Source organism: Rhododendron vialii, chromosome 11a (assembly GCF_030253575.1).
Source record: "Rhododendron vialii isolate Sample 1 chromosome 11a, ASM3025357v1".
Classification (NCBI taxonomy): Eukaryota; Viridiplantae; Streptophyta; class Magnoliopsida; order Ericales; family Ericaceae; genus Rhododendron; species Rhododendron vialii.
Genome location: NC_080567.1, coordinates 34,481,320 through 34,497,059, shown reverse-complemented (window position 1 = coordinate 34,497,059; position 15,740 = coordinate 34,481,320). Strand labels below are relative to the sequence as shown.

At 40.0% G+C, this 15,740-nt stretch overlaps 3 protein-coding genes across 6 annotated transcripts; all 3 read left to right on the top strand.

Moving 5' to 3' along the window:
- Window positions 1–2,335: 2,335 nt before the first annotated feature.
- Window positions 2,336–6,858, top strand: LOC131308419 (protein SHORT HYPOCOTYL IN WHITE LIGHT 1-like). Of its 4 annotated transcripts, none has more exons than XR_009194431.1 (5): window positions 2,336–2,559; window positions 2,643–2,837; window positions 3,925–3,990; window positions 5,644–5,979; window positions 6,011–6,027. XR_009194431.1 is itself a non-coding variant. In XM_058335342.1 (4 exons), exons 1-4 carry the CDS (start codon window positions 2,392–2,394, stop codon window positions 5,650–5,652), a joined length of 438 nt encoding a protein of 145 aa, XP_058191325.1. In that variant the 5' UTR covers window positions 2,336–2,391; the 3' UTR covers window positions 5,653–6,119. The 4 variants fall into 4 exon arrangements, 2 of the variants coding, with proteins under 2 accessions (XP_058191325.1, XP_058191324.1); XR_009194430.1 differs by lacking the exons at window positions 5,644–5,979; window positions 6,011–6,027 and adding exons at window positions 6,133–6,611; window positions 6,770–6,858 and having other exon boundaries at window positions 2,337–2,559; XM_058335342.1 differs by having other exon boundaries at window positions 5,644–6,119.
- A 746-nt stretch (window positions 6,859–7,604) lies between these two features.
- Window positions 7,605–11,774, top strand: LOC131307826 (tubulin alpha-3 chain). Its single transcript, XM_058334524.1, has 4 exons — window positions 7,605–7,987; window positions 9,613–9,847; window positions 9,944–10,314; window positions 10,854–11,774. The coding sequence occupies exons 1-4, from the start codon at window positions 7,895–7,897 to the stop codon at window positions 11,508–11,510; spliced, it is 1,356 nt and encodes a 451-aa protein (XP_058190507.1). The 5' UTR covers window positions 7,605–7,894; the 3' UTR covers window positions 11,511–11,774.
- An 852-nt stretch (window positions 11,775–12,626) lies between these two features.
- On the top strand, window positions 12,627–15,269 carry LOC131307825 (RING-H2 finger protein ATL22-like). Its single transcript, XM_058334523.1, has 3 exons — window positions 12,627–13,449; window positions 14,523–14,884; window positions 14,926–15,269. Exons 1-2 carry the CDS (start codon window positions 12,843–12,845, stop codon window positions 14,852–14,854), a joined length of 939 nt encoding a protein of 312 aa, XP_058190506.1. The 5' UTR covers window positions 12,627–12,842; the 3' UTR covers window positions 14,855–14,884; window positions 14,926–15,269.
- Window positions 15,270–15,740: the final 471 nt, after the last annotated feature.

The window sequence follows — 15,740 nt, the reverse complement described above, 5'->3', positions numbered from 1 at the left end:
TGTGATGAGGTGACTACTAGTAAATGCAAACGGATGAACTTTGCCAAAGTATGTGTGGAGGTCAATTTAGATTCTTCTCTTCCCAAGTCTGTTGATCTTCTTTGCCTGCCCCAATGGTGATTCTGTGATATCCTTGGCATCCTCTCAAGTGTATGAGGTGCAAGGTTTTTGGACATTCGGATATTCACTGCCCTGCACAGCCTAAGCCAGTCCTTGTGGAGGAAGTAGGAACTTCTATTCAAGATGGGCCTGGTTCTCTTGGGGGTACAAAGCCTGCTGTTGCTGTTTGCCCTACTAGGGAGGGTAGCCCTACGGTTTTGGGAAGCTCTCCTGTGCTTCCTATGTCTGTTCCAGCTACTCTTTGTGCTAAGGCTGTTGCTCGATCCCCTTCTAGAATTCGAATTTGTGATGATGCTACTATTGAGAAGGTGGTGATTCAGTATACTAAGGATTCTTTGTTCCCTTCTGAGCATGATAATGAGGGATATTGGTTTTGTTACAAGCCCTGGTGCCTGCTCTCACTAGTAACATATTCTCTCCTTTGTCTGCAAAGGAGACTGTGGCTGGTGGTTGCTCAGATACTATTGCCTCTTCATCAGCTGGTGTGATTGAGGTGGGGAAGGGTAACAAGGGGAGAGGTGGAGGTCGAAAACCTAAACGTCTTCAATGACTAAACTTGGTTGTCGGAACAATGACTATTCCTTAGCAGTGAGTGTACTGTTGACAGCGAATACATCGCATGTGCCATGGCCTCTAGTGTTTTGATAAACAAGATCAAATCATACAGTTTCAAGAAACAAAACCAGTTAATAATTTTTTTTCATTTCACAACCATGAATTCAAGTCCCATGCATTGGTTACAACTACACGTTCAATGAAAACAGGGAACATAAAGTGAATAAAAAAGAAAAAGAGAAAAACAGGAACATAAAAGATGGACAACTGAACTCTACGGGGAAAAAAGTCGCTGCAAATGGAATGTCTAATCGAAGCCGATAAATAAAAAAAAAAAGGGGCTAATCGAAGCATTATAAAACTACATACATAATCTACAATGGGTCCTTCTACAGCCACTGACATGTGGCTTTCCGATTCTACACGGACAGCCACACAGGGCTCCCTCCGGGTTCTGCATGAAAAATTCAGGCTGTTAAATAATTTTTAAAAAAACCAAGTGAACTTGTAAAAAATCAGCTCAATACAATATGTGTACATGCTCGATCTAATTTTTTCATTATTCATTCAGATTCAGGATCACTTTTGTGAAATGGCTTTACAAAATAGTTATACCAAAAAGGACTCTCCTTTTATATATTAGAATGAATAGATAGATTGCTTCTCATTTTTTCGCAAAAGAAAAGGTCCAATATAGATAATAGTCACCACACTTTGGCTAAAACTAACTCAATTTTATTTGTATTTAAGTGAATAATGAATCTAGATACAGTCATTTACACTGGCAATGTCCTAGTAATTCTCTAGTGCCAGGGGGATTTAACAAAAGATTTTCCTTCGTTAGGTGTGATCCGTTTTTGGTTAGAGCATCACACTCTAGGCATTTTAACTAGTCATCAATAGTACAAGAAAAAATACACACTTTAATTTGCTTATTTTACCTTTCACCTATGCAGTCGAACCCTTCCTATTTTTGACATCCTATGAAACTAACTTAACTATTTTGCAAATGTGGCATCTACAAAAGATGATGTGGCATTTTACAATGACTATATTTCAAGAACTATACTTCAACGCTTATAGAGTTTCGAACCGATCAGTTTAGAATGGATAAAATACATGTCAAGAGACAGATATCTGCTGGAAGATTTTGAGTCTGGCCAAGTATACTAGGTCTCGAGACATATAGGAGTGACCTCTAAAATTTGACCTTTTCTGCACATAGAGAACAGATCTAGTAAAATGTTCGGCCAAGGGCTAGAGGCCTAAAAACAGATGATCAATATCTAAACAATCAAAAGAACGGTTTCGCTAACCACAATTGTCAAGAAAAGTGAGTATTTCAATGCTCTTTTCACAATTATCTATATACTTTCACAAATATCAATGCAAATTTCACAGATATCAGTGTATTTTTTTTGCACATTAACCACTGCTCACTGAGCTGTGATTAACGTTTTTCTTTTAAAGAATTAGAGTTAAAACAATTTCAATATTCAAAAGGAACAAAGAAACGAGGGATGTAAATTGTGAGTTTTTTTTTTTTTGTGTTTTAGCCCGGGTTGGATTATTTCTTGGTATTTTTGACCAAATCAGGAAAACAAAGAATCATTAATGCAAAAAATTCCCACAAAAACAAAACGACAACGTTGAGCCATTAGTTTCCAACTACACCTGAAGCTCTCTCTGGTCTGTCTCTGCTACCCCAACTCAACCATGGGAACTTCCTCCGTCACTCTCTCTCCTCCCCATTCTCTCTCTTCCTTCCCCAAAACCTTCTCCCACTCATCCAATCCTCCTAAGAACTCCACCATCCTCCAATTTCAGCTTCGTCGACTCTACCCCCGCGTCCAAGCTTCCAGACGAATCTCCAATTTCCCCCAGGTCCTCTCTCTCTCTCTTCTGTGCATACTTGTATACAGATATGGCGGATATCAGTATTGAATTTAGCTTCGTGTTGTACGCAGGTAGGACTAGGGATTGAAGATTACGCCGATGGTGATGGTGATGATGATGATGGAGATGATGACGAGGAGGAGCAAGAAGAGGATCGGAGTTTGGATCTTCTGGTGAAGTTTGTCGAGAACGTTTTTAAGAAGGTGTCGAGAAGAGCGAGGAAGGCCGTTCGATCTGTTCTGCCCGTCACTATCTCTTCGAAATTGGTACTCATCTCAAACTCGTGTTCTAGAACTTGTGGAAAAGGAGAGAAAGGAAATGAAAATTTAAAAATGTTTCTCCTCCATTGTTTGGTATGGAGAGAAAGAGGAGAGTAAATAGGAAATTTTAGTATTCTGCACAGTACCATTTCCCTCTCATTTTCCTCCCATTTTATTTTCTTTTCTTTGCCCCACTTTCCTCAACCTCGAGGTGCGTGGAGGTTGGTCGGACACTTGAGTCATCCAAAAATAAAATTCATGTTCTTTGGTAGTAAGTCAGTAAAGGATTCTTTGTTGTCGAGCATGCCTTTCGTAACAATTTGAGATGGATTCGTGGTTATCGAAAAGTTAAGCATCCAATGTTAAGCAATCAGTGCCAAAGCACATCAGGTCACTTGTACCCAAAAGTGTTATGTTCCTGTGCAATGTCAACCACAAGATTGCACAAAAGACTCTCCCTGAAAAGAGGCTATTGTGTAATCATGCGATTGAATTGCACAGGAAACGAGGTATATACACTTTTTCGGTAGGTAAGATTTGACCTTCTACATAGCAAAATCGAACTCTCCTTTGGGTCAGTCCATAGGAAATTTGCTCCGGTTTTAAATAGGCCCCCGCTAGTGGACAGTGAGATTGGTCCTCGAGAATTAGTTGAGGTGCGCGTAAGGTGGTCCGCACACCCGCGTTATAAAAACCAAAAAATATAGAAAATTAAGTAAAGCAAATATTATCAGGGGGTTACGTAGTTGCTATACCAATGCCCTTATGGCTTCTCTTGCTTGACATATGTCCTACATGGTACACATTGCACATGGATTCCAGACATCTGTAGTTTTTCATAGAATTTTCATATGGTAGTGGGTTCAAGACATGCAAAACTTGAATTATTTTGGGGAGTTTAGAATGATTGGTACTTTTTATCGTTGTGCATCATCTGACATTCTTGTTGATTTGTTGATCTATATTCAATCATAGTTTGATGTTGTGCTTTGGTGGCATGATGTAATGTTGGTTTAGGTAGCACTTCATGCTTTCTGCTAGATAAGCCGCTGGCTTGCTCATTGACTTGTGGTCTATTTGCTGTTCAATGTAGGTGGGTTTCTCTGTCAATGGGGTTATATTGCTGGCATTCTTGTGGATTTTGAAAGCATTCCTTGAGGTAATATAAGATAAAGTTATTGTTGTGAATATCTAGATGTATGGTCTATCAAAAAAGTATATTTGTCGAATCATGGTCTATGCCATTTTTATTGGGACGAGTTAGAACTTTCTTACGTGGATAAGGCAGGTAGGAGCGCCCTTTCTCTTCTAGTAGTTCTCTTTCTTCTATCTTCATCATACTAGGCCATTTTTCATGTCATGTCTTGGAGGAAGTACATTGCTTGCCATTCAAATGTTGCCCTCAGTTCTATGGTTGAACTCTTGGTTCACTTTGCTTACTTAGTTACTGTTGGACATGTATTTGACATATACATCTCAAATGCATAGCATTCAAGACTTGAATGGTTTCATTGCATGTTCGTATTCAAATGGTTCTTCCTTCTGCGCTTGTTGGTCCTCCTCTGCATTCCGCGTGTATTAGATTTCTACTTGTCTTTTAGTTTCCAAAACTAAGAGATGATTTTATTTGGTGAGTTTAGCACATGGTTGTCGCATCTATGTATTCAAGCAATCACTTATGATTGTTTTCGGTATGGATCAGTTAGTCTAGAGAGGGCTTGAAATGCAATAACAATGCAGAGAGCTGTATAGGAAACAGAGAAGGCAGATATGCCAACATATGGACTGCAAGTCATGATGGAGGAAAAGTTAAACATGTTGGAATGAAGATCTATCATTTTTAGTCGTTATAGTAGGCAGCACAATCATTAGCAAAAGGGCGTGAGGATTGTGCCTACAAATTTGAATCAGGTGGCTGTATGGATCCATGGTGTGCCCCTCTCAGGAATTCCAAAATGCCTTAGTCCTATTCTTCTTCATGATGGGTGGATTCATGCCCAATTATGTTCCATGGATTCTCTAGTGAGTTGTTAGATTTTTTTTTTCTGGTAAGCGAGTGGTTATATGTAAAGTGTTTGGAAAGAGTTTTTTCTAAATTCTTAATTTTCAGCCTGAGTGGAATCCCTAAACAGCAAGTGGGGTTATACTTTTTGAGCTTCGGGGACTCCGCTGGTGAGGTCATCATTCAGTTAAGCTTTGAAGGAGATGTGATGGTAAACTTGATCAGGCTCTAATGCATCATTTGTGTGAAATAGTGGGAGAAGAATTGACGGGGTTTGTTGATATAATGTTCGTTCTTTTTATGGGCTTTATATGGTTTTGATGATATGCCATTTCTTTCCCCCGCAATCTTCAGTTGGTCAACAATTCAACTAGGTTTCTACAATTTTGTTGGGTGGATAGCATGTGGATGCATGTTGTGCAGCCCAGTGCTGCATAAAGGTATCAAGCAATATAGCCATATAGTACAGCTGAAAAATTAGGACAATCCTGCAGTTTCTTGGTTGTCCAGTTTAAAGAGTATTTGGCACTAGTCTAGGATTATATGCTCTCCGGAGACCAGGTCCTTTCAATTGATTTGTTTCAATGGAATTTCAAATCTGATGTGTTATCCTTTTGTGCGACAACTTTCAAAGCCATCTAGGATAAATGCGATCCAAATACTGGAGCGAATGGTTTTCAATAGTGAAATCACAAATGGCATTTGTTTGGCCGATTCCATTACAATAGCTCAGAACTCGGAAGTGATTGATTTTGTAGGGAACTTTTCTCTAGTCTTTACCTGCAAACTTGTAGTTCTTTTATTTCGCAGGTTTGGTAGAAATAGATTGTGGACCACATCAGTAGAAAACTCTGGCGTGCTATCTTTTACCAGAAAAATTGATTTGTCGTGCTGAACTTTTCAAGGTTGAGGTTGTATTGGAAGTTAAGAAATGTTGGAACTCCTATAGAGATCTTCTGGCATATTTGGGCCTACAACCTGATTCAGAAAGTTTGCAAAGATGCATTCAAGCAACTCTGTTTTCATATTGTCCTTGAGCTCAACAGACTCCTGTCCTAGATATTGGAAATAATTTGAGAACCAATGCTTTGTCGTGAGTTTAATGGTCCACATTTCAAACGTTCACAATATAATCACTAATGGTTAGTTATAGGTGCTTTAGTTTGTGATAACCAAGACGGACAGAGCTAGTTGTCTGTTTGTTTGTTGCAGTTTTGCCTTTTTGTATCTTCTTAGTTACTGCAGTGTCGTTACGTGAGTATCCCCACTCATTTTTGTTTATGTTTATATCAAGTGCAGGTGGTCTGCACAATTGGAAGTGTCGTGTTTGTTAGTATCTTGCTTATCCGTGGTATTTGGTCTGGTTTATCCTATTTACAACAAAGCCGCAACTATAGGGCGAATGAATATGATGACGACAATCATGCATGGACTGGTGCACAGCCTGTATCTTGAATTCCCCACTTCCCAAACAGAAAACAAGTTCTGGATGATCTCGGGAAAGTACCGTCTTTCTTTCTAAAAGGAAACAAGGGAGTCTGATGGGAAGAGACCAGATTTGGCTCCTGTTTCTGGGGATTATCAAAATGCCTTAGCCTATGTGAAGAATCAACAATAGCTAATCGTGTCCGGCGTCGATAATGAAAGCCAGCATGAGCATTGGTGATTCTTTGGCTTTTGGTGGACTGTAGATTACTAGCAAAGTAACCCATTGCTTCAGCTGCACTCATCAGGCAAAAGAGAAAGCCTCTTCAGGAAGCCACTCTTTTTGTCTGCTGGTATCTCAAGCAAAAGATGCTTATTGATTGTCATTCGTCAACTGTAATTTACTCATACTTTGGGACCAGAGTTTGTTGCCTTTACAGATGATCTCTAGTTACAATATACGGACATTCACCAATTTTTGTAAGGGTGACTTTTTTATTGTGTCAGGAAGCCGAAATGTTGTCCCATTGAACTTGTGGAGGGATACGCAAGGAAGATGTAAACAAAATGGAAGCAATAAGAGTAAATTTAGTAGCTTCATTTCGTGTTTGTCATAAGTAAATCGGCTATGACCCGTTGATTCGAATTTCAAACACTGTCCAAGAGAAAACTGGGAATTATTTTGCTTCTGGTTTACGGCTATGAGCTTCAGCTACCTTTTGCATTGACTAATTAAAGTGGCGAACACATCAAGTGCTCCATGCGAGCATTTAGCAGAATCGTACCACCGCGACTCAAACTAACCGGTCCGGTTTCCGCCTGTCAAGGACATTGTAGAGTTCGAAAGCCCACCTCTCTCATTCGTAATCTGTACAGGAGAGGTGATCTTCATTCTCAAAATGCAATGACAGTGGCAAAAGAAGGATTTAAGTAAGAAAAATATTTACTCTTGCCTTCTCTGTTTTTCTGAAAAAATATTTCTCTTAGAAATTCTACGGGCTAAAAGTTGGCAATTTTCTTTACTTTTTAAATCTTTTTTTTTTCCCCTCAATGCGTAATAGTAAAAATGAAAAATCACTCAAGAAGATAACAATGGGAGAAATTTTTGGGTGTTCAGCGGGTACCACGTGACTGTACCCGACGGTGATCCCAAACGTATTTTGTGAAATCTGAATTTTAGAAAGAGAAAAAGAGGAAAGAGTGGTCAGGTGAGATAAAAGAGAGAGGAAAATGTGTGCAGTACCTGCCCGGCACCCAAAAATTCTCTAAAACTGTAGTTGTAAATCTGACGCAGCGCGGCAAATTTTGTGTTTTTAAAATACTACTCCAATAAAGCTAACCACGGTCACCGAAAACGGTTAGGATCACAGATCCCACTCAACTACAGGCCGTCGGTTTGGCAAACTAACTACGGTTCCGATCAAACAAAGCAAAAACTAACTGCGGTTAACAACCACCTCTCCCTCTCCCTCTCCCTCTCCCTCTCCCCTATAAATGCGGGCATCCGAGAGCGCTTCGCATTATCAGAAGGCGTCTTGATAAACGCCCTGTTTCGTTCGTTTCTTCTTCTTTTTTCCCCCTTTTTCCTTGATTGCGATTTTCTTACCATCCAAGCAGCGGCGGAAAAACAAAAAAAATGAGGGAGTGCATCTCGATCCACATCGGTCAGGCCGGGATTCAGGTCGGCAATGCCTGTTGGGAACTCTACTGCCTCGAGCACGGCATCCAGGTAACCATCTCATTTCTTCCTCCTCTTTCATTGCACGGATGTATTCTTCTGTGTATTTAGTTTGTTAAAATCTGTTAGATTTGTTAGATTTGGTAATGTCTGGGAAGTGGATCCTCTCTGGTCTGCGTTTGGACGGTTTGATCCGATCCCTATCGAGCGAAAATAAATGTATATAAACGTGTGGATCAATTGGTATTTCGTAATAAACGTGTGGATCGCTCGTGAATATCAGTTTTTAGTGGTACATCATATGAATATCCAAGATCAATGTACAGATATTGTGAACGCGTATTGATCTTCGTGAGATGTGTTTTGGAATTTTAGCTTGGGGTGATGTGTATGGAAATTCTAACATGTTTGGCATCATATGCACACATTATCCACCGCCTAGTTAGCAAGACCCCTTAAGATTTGTTAGATCTGGTATTCTGTAATTTTATGTGTGCTTCAATTCTGGAGTGTTGGTCAGATCTGTTGATATTTCATAAGAAAGATGTGCATTTCATCTGCATGGAATGACGATGCTTAATTTGATTGGGCAAAGTGAATGTATTTCGTATTCTACGATCTGAAGCATGTTAGATCGAGTTCTGGTTCTATTTGTAAAATGTAAATATTTGGTTTGGTACATTGGTTTGGTAATATCGAAATCCATATGCTTCTTATTGGTTCACTTCTGAAAATTAAAAGAAAAAACAGGGAATGGGGAAGGAATTGATCACTTCGAGGCCTCGAGGGGATCCAACCTCCAAAGCGCAATTGGGGTATTATTCTTGCATAATGAGTCATACGGCATCCACGTAGTTTTGTATAGACTTTACTCAAAAGGAAATGCAATCAAAGGACATAAATGACTGACATAATATCCTACGCTCTAGCACTTAGACCTAAAATCATGCATTGATAGAAACAAAGTAAAGTAATGAATAAGGTAACTAAATATTATTCCTATCAACTTCTCAAGATCACACTTTTAGCCTTTATGTCATGAATGAAAATGGTTTTTTTTTTTTTTAATAAGATCTTGTGGTTTAATGGGTTCTTTATATCACACTTCTTGCGTCTGATGTGATTCCTTTGTTTAGGCAGTAGATTTGAATGGATAGCCTATTAAATTTGGAGAGTTGGTTTTGTAATTCAAGGAATTTGGATACTTTTTCTTGAAGGTGGCTGGATATTTACCTTTTCAGTACATTGGACCCCTTTTGCAAAACAAAAGTATCAGTCTTCAATTGTGTAAATAGTGTTGGTGTATGCAGTTATGTACGGATTCTTGCATAAGAACTACAAATCTGCGATTGAAATTGTCAGATCAGCCTATACTAGTGACTTGTGTTGTGGCACTAATTCTTGGTGATTACATCTGTGGCAGGCCCATGTTCATGTATTATTGCTTCTTTTTCAACAGAAACTCCTTTTCATTTTACCGGCTAAATTTTTCATTGTTCCATGTGTGTGTTCAAATTGCTTCTTATCACCCTGTTCTGATCTTGGGCAAAAAATGTGTCATTTCTGCTACTACTACTACTAATACTACTACCATGTTTTCGTCTTGTGCCCTCTGATTTAGGCCATCTTTTATATTATAGGGCATCTCTAAAATCACTTCTTTTTTCTTCTTCCAGCCTGATGGCCAGATGCCGAGTGACAAGACTATTGGTGGAGGCGATGATGCCTTCAACACCTTCTTCAGTGAAACCGGTGCAGGAAAGCATGTTCCTCGTGCTGTCTTTGTAGATCTGGAACCCACTGTCATAGATGAAGTAAGGACTGGAACCTATCGTCAGCTCTTCCACCCCGAACAGCTCATCAGTGGCAAGGAAGATGCTGCCAACAACTTTGCCCGTGGCCACTACACAAGTACATGCTTGTTTCACAATTTTGTATCTTTTTGGGTTGTGAACTTGTTTCTATTCCGTGGAATCACTAATTGAAGATTCGTTACACTGTTTTCAGTTGGAAAGGAGATTGTTGATCTCTGCCTAGACCGCATTCGTAAACTAGCTGACAACTGCACTGGACTCCAAGGGTTCCTTGTCTTCAATGCTGTTGGAGGGGGTACTGGGTCTGGTCTTGGGTCTCTCCTTTTGGAGCGCCTCTCAGTTGATTATGGCAAGAAATCAAAACTTGGTTTCACTGTCTATCCTTCTCCTCAAGTTTCCACATCTGTTGTCGAGCCCTACAACAGTGTCCTCTCAACCCATTCCCTCCTTGAGCACACTGATGTTGCTGTGCTCCTTGACAATGAAGCCATTTATGACATCTGCAGGCGCTCTCTTGACATTGACCGGCCCACCTACACCAACCTCAACCGCCTTGTTTCCCAGGTAACATATGCTCCCAACTGGCTTCTTAGACTTTTTGTTTCGTTAATTCACCATATTTTGAATGACGATAAAAGATATACTGCAGAGGTTTGATGCACACCTTTAAGGGGAAAATGAGATCATAGAAGGAAAACTCATTAAAGAACATAACGAAATGCCTTACCAAGCCTATAAACTCTCACAACCTGAGAAAACACAACTTTTTTACTTTGTAGAAGTTTTAAGCAAGATCATTTTAGAGTTCGTTAGAAAATTTAGTTGTTTTTTTTCCTTTAGCAAGCTTAGGGCATATTTGGATGAAGGATTTGCATGGGAATTCGTAGAGGGAAAAGAAAATGGTGGGTAACAGTAATACCTTTGACTAATATGGGAAGAGAAATCTAATATATCTTCTATTCCATCTGCAATAATTTCACAAATTATCATCCTAACACATTTTTTTAGGATTCCAAGTCTCTCTAGATTTGCAGGATGATGTCTCATTTATCTTGATGGCGACGTACTTTTCTAAACTAAGATCTTGTTACTGTGGGTCTCAGGTGATTTCTTCCTTGACCGCCTCTCTCAGATTTGACGGTGCCCTGAACGTCGATGTGACTGAATTCCAGACCAACCTGGTCCCGTACCCCAGAATCCACTTCATGCTCTCATCCTATGCTCCTGTCATCTCCGCAGAGAAGGCCTACCACGAGCAGCTCTCTGTCGCCGAAATCACCAACAGCGCATTCGAGCCTTCCTCCATGATGGCCAAGTGCGACCCCCGCCACGGCAAGTACATGGCATGCTGCCTCATGTACCGTGGTGATGTGGTCCCCAAGGACGTCAATGCTGCTGTTGCCACCATCAAGACAAAGCGCACTATCCAGTTTGTGGATTGGTGCCCCACCGGGTTCAAGTGTGGCATCAACTACCAGCCACCCACGGTTGTCCCTGGTGGCGATCTTGCCAAGGTGCAGAGGGCTGTTTGCATGATTTCGAATTCCACCAGTGTGGCTGAGGTGTTCTCAAGGATTGATCACAAGTTTGACTTGATGTATGCTAAGAGGGCTTTTGTGCATTGGTACGTGGGTGAGGGCATGGAGGAAGGAGAGTTTTCGGAGGCAAGGGAAGATCTTGCGGCTCTGGAGAAGGATTATGAGGAGGTCGGTGCTGAGTTGGCCGAGGGAGAGGACGGGGATGAAGGGGACGAGTACTGATTGGTTTCTGTGTCTATGGTTCTATGTCTATCGGAGTTTGATCGTGTCATGGTCACATACTGGAACCACTTTGTGTGTTTCTAGCTGTTTGTGTTGGTTGTGGTATCAAATCTATTGTTTGGAGCTGCAATGTTTGTTCTTAAATGAGTATTAATCCTAAGTGTGCTGCTTATCTTGTCTGGTACTACGTGTGTGTCTTTTAGTTTGTGCCTTGGTTTTTGGTGCTGATATTATCAATGTCTTTTTTTTTGGATCGCTTCAAAATCCTGCGGCGTATTCTTGCGTTTTGCTGTTATACTTGGCTGTTACAATTTACAACTACCCATCCTTCGGCAGGACCCTCCCCACTCCAGATCCTCTCTTCATGTGCTTATATCTCGTGTAGCTTCCCATGTGTTGTTTAATTTTGAGAAAATCTTCTTTATGGCTGTTCCATAAAAAAGAAGTTACGGGGCTCAATCGCGACCGTCCAAAGTGTTTTTGAACGATTCGGATTGAAAATCAATTATGACTAATAATAAGTGATTGTGATTAACTTTTCTCCGGAAAAGTTTTATTAAAATCTGAACCGTCCAAAACTGAACTGGACACGTGAGATTGAGCAATTCCGCGAACATCCTATTCATGGAGGCTCCGTGAAAAAGATACTCGTTTTTCTTTCGTAAGTCAACGTAGTAAATTGTAGTTATGAGGTTTGGACCACTGTTAAACGCATGTGAGTATACGGTGCTTACCACTTAGCTACCACTCCACTTGCTTTATGTAATGTTGAATTAAATCTCTCGCAGTTTCATTTAAGTATCCGAACCATTTGTCTTATAATTTTGGTGTATTTTAATGTCCATGCTAAAAGTTAAGTTTATTGTATGTCAAAATCTATCTGAACAACTCCACGGGAGAAATATGATTACTAGTAACACTTTAACGCAACTAAACAATTGAAATTTCTTAGAAGACTCCATTTGTAAAAGTCAACTGGAAATTCCCACCCCTCTTGTTTTGCTTTCGAGTATTGTTTGTACCAAAAACAACGACCAATGACTTTTAATACTAGAAGACTTCTTCAGATCACATCTCTTTCGCCTTTGTCCTCTTCATCCCTTGCGTTACGGGTCTTCCACTCACCTCTCTCTCTCTCTCTCTCTCAAGAGATATTAGTTGGTCTCTTCAGAACTTTTGCAGAGTATTGGTCAACTTTTTTCTGTAAGAACTTCAGGGATCAGGTCTAGTGTATCTCATCCAGTCATTTGTGCTTATCACCTCTCTCTCTCTCTCTCTCTCTCTCTCTCTCGTACTAGGCTTGTGTCATTTGATATTTGATACTCCTACCTAATGGATGTCATCATCTTCTTCCTCCTCTTCTCCTCAATGTTCCTAAATACGGAAGCCATAGATAAGAATTGTCCACCGGCTAAGTGTTTCCCAAATGGCCCTGAAATCCTGTTTCCTTTCTCAATCAAAGGGCTTCAGCCCCAGAATTGCAGCTACCCTGGTTTCAAACTAGTTTGCAAGGAAAACAAAACCACAATCCACTTTCCATCATATGGGGATTTGGTTGTCAAATCCATCTCTTACGACTCCAAAAGACTGAGTCTCCTTGATCCCAAAAATTGTGTCCAAGAAGTCTTTCTAAACCTTGATCTCTCTCGAACCCCGTTCCGTTACTACTACATTCTGAAAAACTACACGTACCTCAACTGCTCTGCTCCGCTTTCACGTCCCTTCGTGCAAGTCCCGTGTATGAGTGGATCCGAGCATCATGTTTATGTTGTCGCGCCGTTTCAGGTTGTTCCGGATTCTTGTAAGCCTGTGAAGACCATAGCAACTCCATTTTCGTACAGTCCTTATCTCGCTGATGATAGTTTTGGACTGGGAATTACCTGGGACGTGACTCGGCGAGAAGATTCTGTCACATGTTTCAGTGCAGCAGGCAGAAAGGGTAAATTCTTCATCCTCCTCTTTTTCCACTGTGAATTTCTTTGGATAATTATCGACTAGTTTAACTCCGAAAAAATTGACCAAAATATACTTGATGAAAACAAGAGACAGTGATCAAGAAATTAGTTTCTTAATGCTCATTATTTAGTACAAGAGGTGGAGTGGGGGTATTGGAATAAAAGTTCACATAGTTTTATCACTTTTTCAGAATATTTTTAACAGCATATGCGGGTTGCATAAGCAAGCACATGGTTTGAATATTTAACGATTGAATTCATGTGAGCGAAGCAAGGAATAAATGAAGTTATAGATCCCATCTATTGGCATAATTTCTGTGTAAACCAATCCACTAATTTTCTACACAACTCAAAACCAATTTTTATTTTTGGGCAAAGTCCATGTTGACCCCATGTGATTATTGCCATGTGGGGATACCTCTCTCATAGTTCAAAACTGACCACATAACCTACCTGTGGTTTTGAAAATGTGCGAATAGACCCCATGCCGTCATGTTTTCCATCCATATTAACAGACACAACATTAAAAGACCGATATACCCACATCATGTCCCTTGATTCTTATTCTTTTTTAAATCTAACCACACCATCCCTTATACCAAAAATTGAATCCAAACCGTTGATATTGTAAATTTTGATGAGTACTACATCTATGCCAAAATTCAAGGCAATCGAAAAATGAAAAGCTCATGGTCGAATCGATTTTGTTATGAAATTAAAATATCAAATTTGAATTTACTAAAAATTAAATCACTGGGTTATTGATGCCTGATCGAGATATTTTTTATAGAGATACTCTACTCTTTATTTAATATATTATGAACGACTCAAATTACATTCTAGACATGTGAGATACACCTCCGTTAATATGGATGGAAAACATAACAACATGGGGTCTATCCGCACATTTTCAAAACCATAGGTAGGTTATGCGGTCAGTTTTAAACCATGAAGGGGGTATCCCCACATGACGATAACCACAGGCGTGAAAGTGGACTTTGCCCTTTATTTTTCTCACAATACCGAGTTACTAACTTTTACTGTTACATTTGTGCAGTCCTGAGTATCCTCGTCTTCTTTTTCATGGTTGGAGCCCTTGTCAGTGTCAAGACTTATTGCTCCAGAAGTGCTTTGATCGACAAGTTATGCGGGTATTATGCTACCCTCAAACATGCAAAATTCTCCGCAAGGGGAGTGAGAAATCAGGTTAAGATATCAGCAGGATACGGAAATCACGGAAGTGAATTCAGAAGCATGCTCTTCGAAAATGAAAATTTTACCTGGAAAGACTGCGTTGATGGAAAAGCTTCTGTTAGTAATCCTCGACCTGAGTTAAGTTTCCAATTCCAGAAGTCAGAAGATGGAACGGAAGCTCCACAGCTGTTCTGAGTTTCCGACAAATTCACATGCAAGTAATGGGTTTGAAAAGTGGCCTGAACAAATTCACAACACAATGAAAGGAAGAAATGTGACATTAGGCAAATGTTCTTGGAGGGAATACACGAATAATGGGTTTTTTTTGTCCTATATTTCAAACATGCAATAAAAAAGCAACTCGGCCTATAATAGGCCCTCAAATCCTATATTTCAAACACACACACACACACAAATGAAGCAACTTCCATCCTCCTAAGCTTCTCATGCTCTTCCTAGGCTTAGGGGAGCAGGTTATTGCAGCATTAGTAGAATATATCATTTCATTGACTGTGTTTGGGTTGTTATCTTACTTGGAACTGTTGGCTTTTATATTGCCTAGACAAGAGCACTACCAGAGCAAGTAATCGAAACACATTGCTTCCTTAAATGCTTCCTCTTGGGATTTACAACAGATTGCCTACGGCTAGGCCACTATCCCCAACATGTTGGACTGCCCCGCTTATACTCAATCCCAGCGACCATGCACCATTTGAGTTCATGAACCCACTGGTAGCTCTCAATAAAACAATTTAGGGACAAGGGGCAGAGCATAAAATTCGGCAAGTGGTGGTGCTAATATCTTGCCCCAGGGTAGTCGTCAAAATACAAAGTTCAAGTTTTGTAGATTTATTCAGAACATATTTCGGTCAATGTCTTTGTTACGTTCAAGACGAGTTTGGCCTGCATTTACATAAAACTTTTGGGTAGAGTAAGCCAAATAGGGGAACTTAACATAGTGTTTCTTTTACGGTTTAACTCTTACCATAGTCTACGGCTCTCTCTTTTTTCCAAACGAATTCTTCATTGCTCAAGTTGGATTATTAATTATTAACTATCAAACTGAAGTTGATTTGTTTTG

What these genes read in the sequence shown, in the direction of transcription:
- LOC131307826 (XM_058334524.1), top strand. Translation starts at nt 7,895, where the DNA reads ATGAGGGAGTGCATCTCGATCCACATCGGTCAGGCCGGGATTCAGGTC. An exon ending in TGCCCGTGGCCACTACACAA is followed by an intron (nt 9,848 to 9,943) that starts GTACATGCTTGT and finishes CACTGTTTTCAG; the next exon opens with TTGGAAAGGAGATTGTTGAT. An exon ending in TCAACCGCCTTGTTTCCCAG is followed by an intron (nt 10,315 to 10,853) that starts GTAACATATGCT and finishes TGTGGGTCTCAG; the next exon opens with GTGATTTCTTCCTTGACCGC.
- LOC131308419 (XM_058335341.1), top strand. Translation starts at nt 2,392, where the DNA reads ATGGGAACTTCCTCCGTCACTCTCTCTCCTCCCCATTCTCTCTCTTCC. An exon ending in GAATCTCCAATTTCCCCCAG is followed by an intron (nt 2,560 to 2,642) that starts GTCCTCTCTCTC and finishes TGTTGTACGCAG; the next exon opens with GTAGGACTAGGGATTGAAGA. An exon ending in TCACTATCTCTTCGAAATTG is followed by an intron (nt 2,838 to 3,924) that starts GTACTCATCTCA and finishes TGTTCAATGTAG; the next exon opens with GTGGGTTTCTCTGTCAATGG.
- LOC131307825 (XM_058334523.1), top strand. Translation starts at nt 12,843, where the DNA reads ATGGATGTCATCATCTTCTTCCTCCTCTTCTCCTCAATGTTCCTAAAT. An exon ending in CAGTGCAGCAGGCAGAAAGG is followed by an intron (nt 13,450 to 14,522) that starts GTAAATTCTTCA and finishes ACATTTGTGCAG; the next exon opens with TCCTGAGTATCCTCGTCTTC.